The sequence below is a fragment of the Mesocricetus auratus genome, unplaced genomic scaffold, assembly GCF_017639785.1.
Source record: "Mesocricetus auratus isolate SY011 unplaced genomic scaffold, BCM_Maur_2.0 Super-Scaffold_100676, whole genome shotgun sequence".
Classification (NCBI taxonomy): Eukaryota; Metazoa; Chordata; class Mammalia; order Rodentia; family Cricetidae; genus Mesocricetus; species Mesocricetus auratus.
In genome coordinates, this window is record NW_024429266.1 from 102,073,523 (window position 1) to 102,089,372 (window position 15,850).

The following is a 15,850-nucleotide window of genomic DNA, read 5'->3' on the forward strand; positions in this document are numbered from 1 at the left end:
GGCTGGTTCACAAGGCTGAAGCAGCCAAGTTCTGCTGCCTGCTTGAGATGGAGCCTGGCCCCCTCCTTGAATTGATTTGCATAAATTTTGACTTGTTAATGCTCTTTAGGAACAAATCCTTTTCCTTTCGCAGGTTGCAGGGTTAGCTGGGTGTGGTCTTGCCCTGAAGGTACCACTCCCTTTATCCCTTTTAGCACCAGGCTTCTCTTTTTAAAGCGCAAGGCTTGGTTCCAGCATTGCCTGGTGCAGGCTTTCTCCTCAAACTGTAAGTTTTGCATTTGTTTCGCCTCACTTGCTCTATTTCCTTGTAGATCTGCATAAGAGTGATTACCAGATGTGGTCTGATGATTTGTAGAGACAGAGGCAATCTAGGCATTGCTCAACTGAATCGTCGCTGGGTCAATGAAGAAATAAAGAAATCAAAGGATTCCTAAAATTCAATAAAAATGAATGCACAACATACCCAAATTTATGGGACACAATGAAAGCAATGAGAAAAGGAAAGTTCATAACTCTAAATGCATACATAAAGAAGGTGGAAGCCGGGTAGTGGCGGCGGTGGCGCACGCCTTTAATCCCAGCACTCAGGAGGCAGAGGCAGGCAGATCTCTGTGAGATCAAGGCCAGCCTGGTGTACGAAGCTACACAGGGAAAACTTGCCGAGAAAAAAGAAGAAGGTGGAGATATCCCACACTATCGAATTAACAGAACAACTGAAAGTTCTAAAACAAAAAGAAGCAAACTCACCCAGGAGGAATAGACAGCTAGAAATAATCAAACTGAGGGCTGAAATCAATAAAATAGAAACAAAGAAAACAATACAAAGAATCAATGAGACAAAGACTTGGTTCTTCCAGAAAATCAACAAGATAGACAAATCTTTAGCCAAACTAACCAAAAGGCAGAGAGACACTATCGAAATTTACAAAATCAGAAATAAAAATGAGGACATGTCAACAAACAGTGAGGAAATTCAGAGAATCATCAGGTCATACTTCAAACACATACACTTGACAAAATTGGAAAATTTAAAGGAAATGAACAATTTTCTGGATAGGTATCACATACCAAAATTAAATCAAGATCAGATAGACAAATTAAATAGATCTAAAACCCCTAAGGAAATAGAAACAGTCATCAAAAGTCTCCCCCCTCCCAAAAAAAAGCCCAGGGCCAGATGGTCTCAATGAAGAATTCAACCAGAATGTAAAAGAAGAGCTAATACCAATACTCCCCAGTTGTTCCCCACAATAGAAACAGAAGGGTCATTGCCAAGCTCTTTTTATGAGGCTACAGTTACCCTGATACCCAAAACACACAAAGATGCAACTAAGAAAGAACTACAGATCAATCTATGAAGACAGAGGTCTCTGTCCCTCCAGGTCCTGCAGCTGTTTAGTCCCAAATAAATGTGTCTGTCTGTATTAGCCCCTCGTTGCAGGGCTGCAATCAGGGCCAGCTGAACAGCCCTGGGCTTGTTCCTGAGCAGGGGAGAGTGGATGAGGGAAGGCTAGCTATTGGTGTTAAAGAAAAGATGGAAAGGTAAGATCATATCAGGAGGGCAGTGTCAGCTAACACTGCAAGCCTCCTCAGTTTACTCAATGCATCATCTTAAGTAACCAACCAAAGGTGGGGACAACGGCAGAAGACATCTATTATCATGTATAAAGGCAATTACTTCCCTTTAGTACTAAAACTTCCCTTTAGTACTAAAGACACTCGTGCTACTCAACCACCAGGCTCTCCATAGTGGCAGTATCATCTAGCCTTCAGGATGAGTATACACTCACCTGGGTCTAGATCTATTGTTATTTAGGTAGGAACCATTCACCACCTAGACCAGAACATCCTGCAGTCATTAGCTGATATCCTAAAGGCAATAGCTGTCAGGACTCTCTGAACTTGTGGCAGGAAGGAACAGATTTCCGATATACGGAAATAACAAAGGCTTATAATGATTATATAATGTGTGGGCTGGGAACCCGCTGCTTGCTGTCAAAATAGGCAAGTTCATGAAACCCGGGAAAGTGGTGCTGGTACTAGCTGGATGCTACTCCAGACGCAAAGCTGTCATCGTGAAGAACATTGATGATGGCACCTCCGACTGTCCTTACAGCCATGCCCTGGTGGCTGGAATTGACCACTATCCCCCAAAAGTGACAGCTGCCATGGGCAAGAAGAAAAATGCCAAGCGATCAAAGATCAAGTCCTTTGTGAAAGTTTATAACTACAATCACCTCATGCCCACAAGGTACTCTGTGGACATTCCCTTGGACAAAACTGTTGTCAATAAGGATGTCTTTAGAGACCCAGCCCTGAAACGCAAGGCGAGGCGGGAAGTCAAGATCAAGTTTGAGGAACGATATAAGACAGGGAAGAACAAATAGTTTTTCCAGAAGCTTCACTTTTAGGTATATTTTTGTTTCCATCATTAAAATGTTTAAAAAACAAAAAAATTATAAAATGTTTGGATAGTGGTAAGGCTTCTTATTGGCTAGCTCTCTCTTAATTGTTAACCCATAACTATTAATCTGTATAATTCTACATGGTCTTATCTTACTGGAGAACTCAACATCCTATCTTCTCAGCGGCTACATGGTGTCTCCCAGGCCACTCCTCTCTGCCTTCCTCTTCCCAGAATTCTTATAGTCTGGTAGCCCTGCCTATACTTCCTGCCTGGCTACTGGCCAATCAGCATTTATTCATCAACCAAAAAGGGAAACATATTTACAGCATACAAAAGGACATCCCTCATCAGGGAACACTTCTCCATAGATGGTGAGAGTGAAAAATTGTACAGCTGTTTTGAACATCAGTATGGCCATTTGTCAAAAAATTGGGAATAAATCTACCGCAAGACCCAGCAATACCACTTATGGCCATATTCCCAAAGGATACTCACACCACGAGGATGTTTATTCAACTAAGTTCATAAAAACATTATTCATAATAGCCAGAACCTGGAAACAACCTAGATGCCCCTCAACTGAAGAATGGATAAGGAAAAGGTGGTACATTTACACAATGGAGTACTACTCAGTGGTTAAAAAAAATAAATGACATCTTGAAATTCGCAGGCAGATGCATAGAACTATAAAAAAAAATCCTGAGTGAGGTAACCCAGACATAGAAACACCGTTATGATATGTACTCACTCATAAGTGGGTATTAGGCATAAAGCAAAGGATAACCAGGCTACAGTCCACAACCCCAGAGAAGCTAGGAAACAGGAGGACCCTAAGAGAGACATGCATAGATCCACCTAGGAAGGGAAAAAAGACAAGATCTCCTGAGTAAATTGGGAGCATGGGGGGCATGGGGGAGGGTGGAAGGGGGAGGGGAGGAAGAAAAGGGAGTGGGGAGGAGAACATGAGGGAATGGGATGGGCGAGTTGGAGGAAGGACAGAGAGGGAGAGCAAGGAAAGAATGATCTTGATAGAGGGAGCCATGATGGGATTAATGAGAAACCTGGTGCTAGGGAAATTCCCAGGGATGCACAAGGATGACCTCAGATAAGACTCTAAGCAATAGTGGAGAGGGTGCCTGAACTGTCCTTCCCCTGTAATCAGATGGAGGACTGCCGTAATTGTCATCGTAGAATTTTCATCCGGCAACTGATGGAAGCAGATGCAGAGATCCACAACTCACCACTGGCCTGAGTTCCCAGAGTCCACTCAAAGACGGGGGAAGGGGGCCCCAATAATATGAGCAGAGGGGCCAAGTCCAGGATGGGGAAACCTACAGAAACAGCTAACCTAGCTAGTGGGAGCTCACTGACTCTGGACTGACAGCTGGGGAACCAGCATAGGACTGAACCAGGCCCCCTGAATGCAAGTGACAGTGGGTGATTTGGGCAGTTTATGGGGCCACTGTCAATGGAACCAGGATCTGTCCCTAGCACATGAATGGGCTTTTTGGAACCTATTTCCTATGGAAAGATAACTTGCTCAGCCTAGATATGGGGGGAGGAGGGCCTTGGTCCTGCTTCAGAGTGGTGATGGGAGAGACTTCGTTGACATCCTGTGGAAGGCCTTACTCTCGCTATAGAGCAGAAGGGGAGGTGAAAGGAAGGCAGAGAGAGCAGGAAGAGGGGAGGGAGGAGGAACCTGGGTTAGTATGCTAAAAATTAAACGAAAAAAATTTAAAGCATAAAGAAAGAGTGATTACTAAAACCACAAATCATAGTCAATACTAGGCTGTCTTGTGTTGTGGAATATTTGTTTAACTAGGCAAAGATGTGTTACACTTGATTATGTTGTGGAATGTTGCTTTAACCATGAAAAGATGTTACACCTATCTATGCTGCCTTTTTTTAAATAATGTAAAGATGTGTTACATTTGTTTATGCTGCGTCTGTTTAATGATATAAAGATGTGTTGCTCTGCATGCCTAAGGCACCTGATAGGTCTAATTAAAAAGCTGAACAGCCAATAGCCAGGCAGGTAGAGGAATAGGCGGGGCTGGTGGGCAGAGAGAATCAGTCGGGGGAGGAATCCAGGCTCAAGAGAAGAGACAGAGAGAAAGTGACACAGAGCAAATGAGGGAGAAAGAGAGGGGGATTCCCAGGGCCGGCCAGGCAGGCAGCTGCCAGCCAGATAACACGGAAGAAGCAGGAAAAGTAGACTACAGAATGAAAGAAAGATTAAAAGCCCAGGGGCAAGACACAGATGAAGAGAAACGGGTTAAAATAAGCTATGAGAGCTGGTGGGTCAAGCGTAAGCTGAGGCCGAGCATTCCTAGCTAATAATAAGTCTCCAGGCCGTGCCTCGGGAGCTTGTGGGTGGCACAAAGGAAAATCTGCTACAGTCTTGAAGTCTCCTCCGCCAACAACACCGAGCCAAAGCTCTTCAGTTTAGCCTCAGGCAGATTTTCAGGACAAGGGCAGAAAGCAGCCACCTCTTTTGCCAAAATATCATAAGAATGGCCTCCAGTCCAGTCTCTACTATTCTTCCCTCCTGAAACTTGTTGAGCTGGGCTTTTGGCACTACTGTCTTCCAAGCTCTTGTTAGGATGGTCCATTAGACCTTGCTCACAGTGTTCTACTCCAAAGCCCCAAAGCCCACACTCTACCAACAAGGAGAATGGTCTGGTTTGTCACAGCTGTACCTCACTCCTGGTACCGACTTCTGTCTCGGTCAGTGTCCTATTGCTGTGAAGAGATACCATGACCAACCATGACCAAGATGACTTATAAAAGAAGGCATTTAATTGGGGCTTGCTTACAGTTTCAGAGGGCGAGTTCATGAGCATCACGGCAGAGAGTTTGGCAGCGGGTGGGCAGGCTTGGTGCTGGATCAGGAGCTGAGAGCTCACATCTGACGGACAAGTTGGACACAGAGAATGAGAGATGCTGAGTCTGCCATGGGCTTTTGAAACCTCCAAGCCCACCCCTATGGTGTGCATCCAGCAAGGCCACACCTCCTACTCCTTCTCAAAACAGGTCCACCAACTAGGGACTGAGCATTCAAATAGATGAGCCTATGGGGGCCATTCTCCCTCAAACCACCACAGCAGGTATCTGCACACACGGGGAGCCTGCAACAGGACGGATGCCTGCATCTTTCCCTGTCCCCACCGTTGGCTCCTTACTGGCTGCTGCTGCTGCTGCTTTAAGATGGAACCTCTCCCTGAACCTAAAGTCTCAGCCCTCAGCTAGGCTGGCTGACTTGCCCACCAGCTCCCAAGATCTGCCTGGCTCTGCTCCCTGACACTTCAGCACCGACTGCCGTGCCTGGCTTTTTTTTTTTTTAATGAAACTCAAGTCGGCGATTTCAAACAGCAGTCTTTAAAAATCAAGCATTCTAGCAGAAAACAAGCCACAGACGTATTCGTTTGATACACGGTGAGGGATGACAATACTAAGTTCTTGTTTTTCATAATTAAACCATTCTGTTTCTATGAGAGCAGAAAGCGTTTTGTACAAGGCAAGCACCACTCATACACAGCAGGCCTCCCACGAGGGATTCTGGTGACACTGGTCACTGTGTGGCGTAAAGACACCAGCATGATGCATGTCCACAGCTGCGCCGAAGCTGTGAGTGCTGCACCCGAGAGCGCGGCCAGGAACACCCCAGCCTTGTTACGTTCTTCATTTCCAGTTACTTTGTGGCTGTTTTATGCTCCAAGACCTCTAGCTGTGGTCCAGTTTTTCACACACACCCCTCCACATTCAGTCCTGCATGGAGTTGCTGCCCTACGGTTTAAGAAAGCTGACGCTCATCCCTGTTGGTTCCGGGAACCAGAGTCCGAGTGGCTTCCCTAGCTGTTGTAAAGTAGGACTGACACCAACACCCACGTTAGGCCCTTTGTAGAAGAGTTCCCTGGCTTTGGCTGTAGGGAGCCCACCTCAAGAGACCCCAGCCGTGGACAGAGCGGCACACACTCAGAGCCTGGCGCGCCTGAAGTCATGGAGACCGCACGACTCCTGGGACACTGGGAGGGAGGAGACAGAAAGAGCTCCACCACGTCGGTGCAAAGACGGGTGTGGGCGAGAAGGCGCCACACATCACACAGCCAGGCCGGGCCAGCCCCGAGAGTAGCCATGCTGTCGAACCATGGAGGAAGGCACACACGACCGCGGTGCGCCGGGAGGCAGCATCCGCGCTTGCTTCCGACAGACACGGACCGGCCCACACCGAAGATCCCAGACCTTCCCGGTGTCGGAGCTGTCCCAACAATGCAGGCTCCTCCCCTCTGCCCCACAACTCTGTTTCCCGCGTGGTCCCCCCCTGAGTCCCCTCCGCTCACCAACCCCCTTGCCATGTGCGACATGGCTTCTGACACAGCTCAGCTCCACGCTGCTGCCCTTGATCCCCCGAAGTCACTGCCCTGTCTCCCCCTCAGCCCCGCCCCGTTTCTCTCGGGGCGCTAGGACTTCTTGCTTCTCTGCCCTGCTTTCTTTCTCTTCCCCGTTTGCTTTGACCCACGGCACGGCACGCTGCGTGAGTCTGTGAGTGGGGGAAGAGGTCTGAGGATAGAGGTTCTCGCCCTGACTGCTCCAGCTCAGCCATGCTTCGAGACGAGGCTGTGGCGATGTTCATGGCGACCACTAGGTGGCGGCCTACTCACGGCCACTGGTGCCCCCCTGCGACAAGGAGGCGGCTCCGGCTTAGTGCCCAGGTCTCCCCTCAGCTGGACAGCGTTTGCAAACCAGAAAGCGGTACTGAAAAGCCTCCGAGGATAAAAACTACAGTTGAGTGAAGCTTAGGGCCAAAGCATCGTTCCTGGGACTACCGACTGCCTCTGAAGAGTCACGAGTGTCCCTCTACAGACCAACGCTGTCTGTTTTCCAGGGGATGGACGCAGACTGGAGCCCCGGAGGGGAGCAGGGTTAAAACCATGAATACAACGGTGAAAACCAATGGCGAAAACTCAGCACCCACCCCCTGGATTCTAGTTCCTTCGGCTCCCCACGGACAAAGTCTCTGCTTGGTACTAACAAAAGCCTGACCTTCCCAGCATTCCTTTAACCAAAAGCAAGGAGGCTCTGTCCTCGTCTCCTGGGTTCTGCTGTTCTCTTTCGGAACAATCTTAAGCTTTCCAGGAAGGCAGCACGCAGAACCAAGCCACTAACACAAGTGGGGGGCTGCGGGGCTTCCCTGTGCACCTGAGACTCCGCTGGAGACCCCACCGTCCCTGCAGCACCCATGTGTTCTTCTGAGAACAGGGACCTCTTCTGGGGTCCCACGGGGCGATCGGAACTAGCAATTGCAGCGCATGGTCGTGGGGGAGGGTGTTGACCCCTGCTGCCTGGGCGCCTGAGCCTCACCGGATCCTTCCTTCTCTGGCAGCCAGGCAAGACTGTTTTCCGTCTGAGCAGGAGCGCCTCCCTCCTCCACCACCTGACCCCGGATTTTCCACGGGAGTGTGAGTCCTGCTGGCTGCCCTGTCATATCTCGAACATGCACAGCTAACTGATGACGGTTCCGGCTGGGCTGTGGCTCAGTGGCAGAGCGCTTGCCTATAGCAAGCCTAAGGTCCTGGGTTCAAACTGCCGCACCAGCAAGACAGGGACGAAAGAGCAGATCTGAGCCAGGCAGTGGTGGCGCACACCCCAAAAGAGAACAGATCCGAGAAGCCAACACATCCGATCTCTAGCTGACTCAGTGGAGCAGAATCTACGTTACTACAGCGCGGGTGGACACTGCCGCGAAGCCTGTGCAGGCAGCTGCAGTGTGGAGGGCCCAGGCAGGAGGTGTGAAGTACACACAGCCCCCAAGGGCAGGGTCCTGGGCGGCACAAAGGGCTGTCTTCATGCTCAGGCGCGAAGGGCGGCCAGAAAGGGCGGCCAGACCAGCTCTCCAGTCCTGTTTCTCAGCCTAAATCCTGTGTATACAAGAGTGTCTCGTGATCTCACTTGGATTACGTCCTCCGAACATATTATTCATGATTGCCCAAATTCTACGATCCCAGGGGGGTCTATTTTTTGCTCCGAGCCTTTGCAATTATTTCCCCGGGGTAGGGCACCCCAGAACTTGCTCTAAAGAAGCGAAAAGCATAGGAGTTGACAGCCCTGTCACAATCCTTCAGGAGTCGGAGGGACCTGGAGCTGCCCAGGCTCCCTCGATGGCTGTGGGCAGAAGCTGCCGTGAGCATCCACAAGACCAGGCTTCTGGAAGGCAGAACTGAACTCCAGTGTGGTTCTCCATCCCAGCGTTTCCCAGCACAGTCCGGTTCCTATGGAGACGCCCAGAGTGGAACCAGGCTGAGCCGGGCTTCCCGCCATGCGCCAGGCTCTCGCCTCAGACTAAATTAAGTTGTCCCGGTGGGGGAGGTGGAAAGAGAGGATCTAAAATGAGCAGAGGTAACTGAGCACCAGGGACCAGAGGGGGATGCAGCCAGCCCACCGAGGTCTCGTTCAGTGGGAGGCGGGGGAGGGGCGTGTAGCAGCTGCGTCTGAGAGAGGTTTATTCATAGACACCAGGCTTTCTGTAATTCTGAGAAGTGACCATCCCACCCCATGCCAGGAGCTCCCCGGGTTCAGAGAGACACACATGACCCCAACAGCACCCAGGGTCCCCTAGGGCAGAGACACCCTGAATGCGGAAGGCTAATCTGTGGATGGCGCACTGAGCAGTAGCAGCTATGGAGATCACACGCTGCGGGCCACCATCTGCCCTCACGCCCTCTCCGCAACCACAGGCGGATACCCCTGAGAGACCCCCGGGCCAGGATGGCTGGTGAAGAGTGGGATACTCCCACAGGGGGGCAGCCCAGAATGAGGACCAGTGAAGGGCCTAGATGGCGGATCTGGTGTGGGTGGGATGCTGCTGGAGCTGTAAGGTATAACCTCATACTGGCCACTTGGGCCTAGGCTTCAGGAAAACTCATGGCTCATTTAGATTAAAACTCACTTGTTCCTCATGGGGCTGAGCTGCTGGGAGCATGCCCAGCTTCTGATAAAAGGGAGAAAAGAAGTCTGTGAGGGCAGAGGGAACATTTAACCCTTCGGCTACCAACAGTGAGCCCTAAGCCCCAGGCCAGCTAACCCACGCCATGCTGACCCCTGACCACTCAGCCCCAAGCCAAGCTAACCACCCCACCCCCTGACCACTAAGCCCCAGGCCAAGCTAACTCATCCCCCTGCTAACCCCTGAGTACCTCAGGCCCAGGCCAAGCTAACCCATGGCCTGCCCTACCAGGCTGGTGGAGGGGGTATGATGGCAGGTCTTGGCTGTCAACTTGACTTAATCAAGGCCTCAGCTGAGGAAATGCCTCCACCAGAGTGGCCTGAAGCCAAGTCTGCAGAAGCTTTTTCTTGACTGATGATTGGGATGGGAGGAGCTCAGCTCACTGGAAGCAGTGTTGCCCTGGGAAGGTGACCTGGTGTATACCTCCAGGTTCCTGCCCTGACTTCCCTTGATAATGGACTGTAACCTGTAAGCCAAGAATACCCTTTCTTCCCTCAGCTGCTTTTCGTGGTGGTGTTTTATCTCATCACCAGAAAGTAAACTAGAACAGGGAGCGAGAGGAGGATGATGAGGATGGTGAGGATGGTGAGGATGGTGAGGATGGTGAGGATGGTGAGGATGGTGAGGAGGGTGAGGAGGGTGAGGATGGTGAGGAGGGTGAGGATGGTGAGGATGATGAGGATGGTGAGGATGGTGAGGGTGGTGAGGATGGTGAGGGTGAGGATGATGAGGATGGTGAGGGTGAGGATGATGAGGATGGTGAGGATGATGAGGATGGTGAGGATGGTGAGGGTGAGGATGATGAGGGTGGTGAGGATGGTGAGGATGGTGAGGATGGTGAGGATGGTGAGGGTGGTGAGGATGATGAGGGTGGTGAGGATGGTGAGGGTGGTGAGGATGGTGAGGATGGTGAGGGTGGTGGAGTATAGCATGAGATCTAATAGCCATTAATAATAAAAGCACAGAGTCAGATATGGGGGGAAAATACTGGAAGAACAAATAGACGAAGGAGCAAGCCACAGCCACACCTTACCTCACTAACTTCCCAGCTGAAAAGAGACTGAGCTTCTTCTCCTCCTGCCTTATCTCTTCCTCTCTCTGCCAACCACATCACTTCCTGTCTGTCTGTACAGACCTCCAGACCTCTATGGTTAACTAGTCGCTAGCTCCTCCCTGTGATCTTCAGACAAACTTTGTTTGTATATGCAAGATATCAATCACTACAATTTCCCTTTTTTATCTAAAAATAAAAAGGTTATAACTAATATAAGAAAAATTATATGTAATAAATATAATAACTATAAACAATATAAACAGACAATAAATATAGTCTATTAACAATTGACAAATTCAGAGAAAATATTTCTTTTTTTTTTTTTGGTTTTTCAAGACAGGGCTTCTCTGAGGCTTTGGAGGCTGTCCTGGAACTCGCTCTTGTAGACCAGGCTGGCCTCGAACTCACAGAGATCTGCCTGCCTCTGCCTCCTGAGTGCTGGGATTAAAGGCGTGAGCCACCACCACCAGGTTGAAATATTCCATATTTATCCTGTCTTGATGAGTCCAAGAGGTTGTACCTAATTCACTTCTATTCTGACTTACACTACCAACCCAAAAATTATCTTTTCATGTCTCTCACACATATACATTTTACACCTCTTTAGTGAATTTCTTTTCTGTATCTAGTAATAAGGAAATTATAACTATCAAGTCTTCACCTACATCAGAAGCCCAAGAAGGAAATGGTATTAACTGAGTAAGCGGGAAGTGCAAGCAAGCGACTTCCGAAACAATGTGAGAAATGCAAAAACAGGTGCGTGGATGATCACCCCAAGTTCCTCTGCAATATTGGGGCATCCATCTTCTGACTACGGGCCTAGCATCTCTGGCAGACTTTTTTTGTTTGTTTGTTTGTTTTTTGTTTTTCGAGACAGGGTTTCTCTGTATTGTTTTGGAGGCTGTCCTGGAACTCGCTCTGTAGACCAGGCTGGCCTCGAACTCACAGAGATCCGCCTGCCTCTGCCTCCCAAGTGCTGGGATTAAAGGCATGCGCCACCACTGACCGGCTCTCTAGCAGACTTTTGCGTGAAGGACTCCATGTCTTGGCAAAGTTCAGCAGTCCTTTCTTTGTGTCCTGCTTGTTCAATTTGGACAGCGTGCTGTCAGCAGTCAAGGTAAGATCACTTTCTTGCCCAGTGGCTAACTTTTGCCACAAAGAAAGTAAACTCCATGTGGAGTTTCTTCAGTGCCCACCATCTTCACTGAAGTAGACTGGTGCTGCCAGGAGCAGACATGTCCCATTGTCATAAAAAAAGAACCTATGTTATTAAGTCATCATAGATACCATATTCTGTAGATCTCTGAAGTGTTTAAAGATGATCTGTCTATCTAAAATATATCTGTTTGACCTTGAAAGCATACCTAATATGACTACAAGTTAGATTGTAATAGGTGACTAATTACTAACCTGTACATCTTTATTATCTTAAATAGTTGGTAATAATAACATTTTTAAGATTTATTTATTATGTATACAGCATTCTGTCTGCATGTATGCCTTCAGGCCAGAAGAGGGCACCAGATCTCATTACAGATGGTTGTGAGCCACCATGTGGTTGCTGGGAATTGAACTCAGGACCTCTGGAAGAGCAGTCAGTGCTCCCAACCTCTGAGCCATCCCTTCAGACCCAGTAATAATAACTTTTAAGGACTAAAAATTTGTATTACATTGTTAAATGAGTTGCATAGGTACTATACCTTGAACAAGATTAGAAATGTATGTCCAGTATGTTCTAACAAAAATAATCTCAACTTTGTATCAATATACAAAAAAATCCAATGTAAAATACATAAAATTAGCAGTTGCTTTTTTGGTTTAAAAATAGATTAAATAATCTACCTTTCTACCCTATTTCTATATTCCCCCCTTTAATTTCTTTTCAGAGTAGTTTCAATAATCTATCCTTATATCCTATCTATGTCCCCCTTTTTTCTTTTCAAAACAAGAACTCTGACTGAGTTCCTTTGTTCAACTTTCTTCCTGACCATAACCAATAACAACTTGTAACCAACCCCCCAAACAATGACAAATATCCAAAACCCATTGAAGGACCAAAACCCCCCATCCCACCTCTTGGAAATGTGGACTTTGTATTCTTAAATTTACTCTCTGCTGTCTCAGGGGCAATGGCATATTTAGGGGATCCTGAAAAGGAAAATTTGGGTTAACTGTCAAGTCCTGGGAGAGGTAGCTGTCGCATTTGTTGTCCGTTCTCTGCATAATGGGAAGGTGCAGGGCTTGCGTGAAATCCTGGCTACAGTAGTCTGTGAGGTTGGAGGGTCATCTCAGCTAGCCACCTCGAAATTGTCCTGAGCAGTTTGCAGTCCGAAGCAAATCTCTAGGTGGTGTTTTTCAGCTTAGTAGTGTTATCACAGTCCTGGTGGAATCAGCATTATGGGGCCCCATCCTCCTTTTGGAGACTCTAAAGGTCACTGTTAGACATGGTCTTGGTTCACTGCAGAAAATTTAACATTTTAAATATCATATGCAGCGTACCTCAAAGAGGTTGAGGGACCATACTTCGTTATATACATGCAGAGTACAGAAACTTAATTCCTAGCTACCTGACAGAGACCCGAAATCATGTATAGGAAGCTAGATGAAGCCTTTTACTAGAATTAATTAGTACTCTGAATAACCATTAATAACATTACAAAAAGTTTAAAACACATATTAATACGTTAATTTTATAAATTTTGAAACAATATTTGTACCTTAAAAAAAGCTTCAAAGACTCAAAATAAAACCAAAGGATTATGAGATCAGTGGCAATAAAATAGTCCCTAATTTTGGTTTTTCCTCTGTTCCAAATCAAGTGAGTTTTCTGACATGAGACAGAGATTTTGGATTTTTCTTTAACAAACAAACATGCTTGGGTTTAGAGAAGGAGAGAGCCACACTCCAACTCCAAAGCTGGCTTTAATCTCTAATTGGACTGGGACTATGAAAAGACCATTTGCATTATTATATGTCTGTAGAGAAAAGCAGAAACAAACATTTGGAAGATGCATGAAATTTCATCCTGTTGGAGATGTGATATGCTAGTAAGCCAATTCATTTTTTCTTGGAACTATTTTGTCTGGATGATTTGTCCTTTTCCTTCAGATGTCTAATTTTCCACTGGTCTTCAGAATCCTTACCTGGATGCCTTCCTTCTCCTGAAAAGACAAAAACAAAACCCTTCTCCAACCCTAAGTTTTGGGAAGGTTTCCTTATGGCAAGTTATATCTGATCAAAAGAAAAACACTTGTTAGTTTACAAGTTAGTTTAGGATGAACAGTCAGGCTGTTTGATTAACTATCACCTCCTCTACTCAAGGTCTGTGTGTCTCTTGTTCAAATCTAATCTTTGTCAATTTTGATGGTATCCATAGCTTTTCTTCTCCTGTGGAAACAAAAGTAAAACCCCCTCCTGAACATAACACATACCCTGGTTTCCATTCTTAAGTCAACACATCTTTAAAGTATACAGGCTGATATAATTCCATAGGTTTGTCTATTATCCAATGTCTCTCTGCAGGTGTTGTTCCTTTCTCATTAGCATTCAGAAAATTCAAAGTTAATAATAATTATGTAATCTATTTTGAGAGGTCTTTATTATGCCTTTCTGTTTAATTAGCATATCCTTTAGAGCTCGATTTAGTCTTTCTATAACTGCCTGCCTGTGGGATTGTGTGGTGTACCTGTGATGTGCTTTATGTTGCAATAACAAAAAACTGTATCATTTTCTTAGAGACATATGTTGTAGCATTGTCACTCATAGTTTGTACAGGTATCCACTGAAGGTTACAACTTCTAACAAATGTGTGATTACAGAATCAGCCTTTTCAGAACTCAAGGCAGTTGCCCATTGAAACATTAAGAGGCATCAATAGTGTAGTGTACATATTTTAATTTTCCAAATGCTACAAAATGGAACACATCCATCTGCCAGATTTCATCCCTTCGAGTACCCTTTGGGTTACTTCCTGCAGGTAGTGGAATTTGGTTGTACAAACAACAAGTAAAACATTTCCTTATGAATTCTTCTGCTTGTTGCCAAGTGATGGAAAAGTCTTTTTTCAAACCTTTGCTATTGACATGATGTTTTTTATGAAATTTTGAGGCCTCCAGCATATTTTCTATAGATGGTTGATCAATTTCATCATTACCTTGTCCTAGAGGGCCCGGCAGACCTGTATTGAATCAGATGTGAGATACACATACACATATACATGTGTGTGTATGTATAATTATTCATATTCCTGATTATGTCTTGTAACTGAGTAAATAATAAAGTCAATTCTGTACCATCTGGTATAAATTCAGCAGTCTCAATATGCAAGATGACTCTTCTTGCACACTGTGAATCAGTAACTATGCTAAGATGTTCCATAGCATCCTTTAATACCATGAGAATAGCATATGATTCTGACTTTTGGACAGAATCATAAGGACTTAGATCCACTTTACTTAAATTTTCTGATTTGTAACCTGCCTTTCCTGATTTATTTGCATCAGTATAGAATATAGGGGCTCCAGTTATTGGTGTTTCCCTTGCAATGTGAGGAAGGATCCAGTTGTTTCCCTTTATAAATTGAATTCACTTGCTTTTGGGATATTTGTTGTTAATCTCTCCCAAAAGATTACTGCAAGCACTTTTGTGATGATATATTATTTATGATTTATTAAAGCTTCCCTGAGGATTCAGAAAGCAAAGTCAGCCTGAAACTATAGAGATCAGGCAGTGGTGGTTCAAGGCCATCCAGGGCTACACGAGAGTGAATCAGTCTAAAAGAGTAACAGAGCTTACGCCTTTAATCCCAGCACTAGGGAGGTATAAAAGATAGCAGCAGGGTCTTCAGTAATTAGTCTCTAGTTGCAATGAGGAGGGCATAGCAGTCTGAGTGAATCTGAGGAGCAGTGAAGTTGGGAGCAGTCTGAGGATTGCCCCTTTGGTCTGAGCTGAGGTAGAGGTAAGAGCTAGTGGTTGGCTGCTTTGCTTTTCTTCAGCTTGAAGCTTGAACCCCAATATCTGTCTCTGGGTCATTTATTTTCATGCTACACTCTTTGCCAAGGTTCACTTTCTGCCCAAAATTTCTCAATTTCATCATTAGTAAATGGTACTACAATTTCTACAGGGTCTAGTCCTGCTAACTGACAAAGTCTCAATTTTCCTTTTTGTTTTTTGTTTGTTTGTTTGTTTTTTGTTTTTCGAGACAGGGTTTCTCTGTGGTTTTGGAGGCTGTCCTGGAACTCGCTTGGTAGTCCAGGCTGGTCTCGAACTCACAGAGATCCGCCTGCCTCTGCCTCCCGAGTGCTGGGATTAAAGGCGTGAGCCACTAACGCCCGGCTTCAATTTTCCTTTTTGAATCAGCTCAAATATCTTTTCCACATAAATTTTT

General features: G+C 46.3%; 1 protein-coding gene across 1 annotated transcript; it reads left to right on the plus strand.

Moving 5' to 3' along the window:
- Nucleotides 1-1,389: 1,389 nt before the first annotated feature.
- Nucleotides 1,390-2,456, plus strand: LOC101844696 (60S ribosomal protein L27-like). Its single transcript, XM_040738571.1, has one exon. The coding sequence runs from the start codon at nt 2,013-2,015 to the stop codon at nt 2,385-2,387; it is 375 nt and encodes a 124-aa protein (XP_040594505.1). The 5' UTR covers nt 1,390-2,012; the 3' UTR covers nt 2,388-2,456.
- The last annotated feature ends 13,394 nt before the right edge of the window (nt 2,457-15,850 follow it).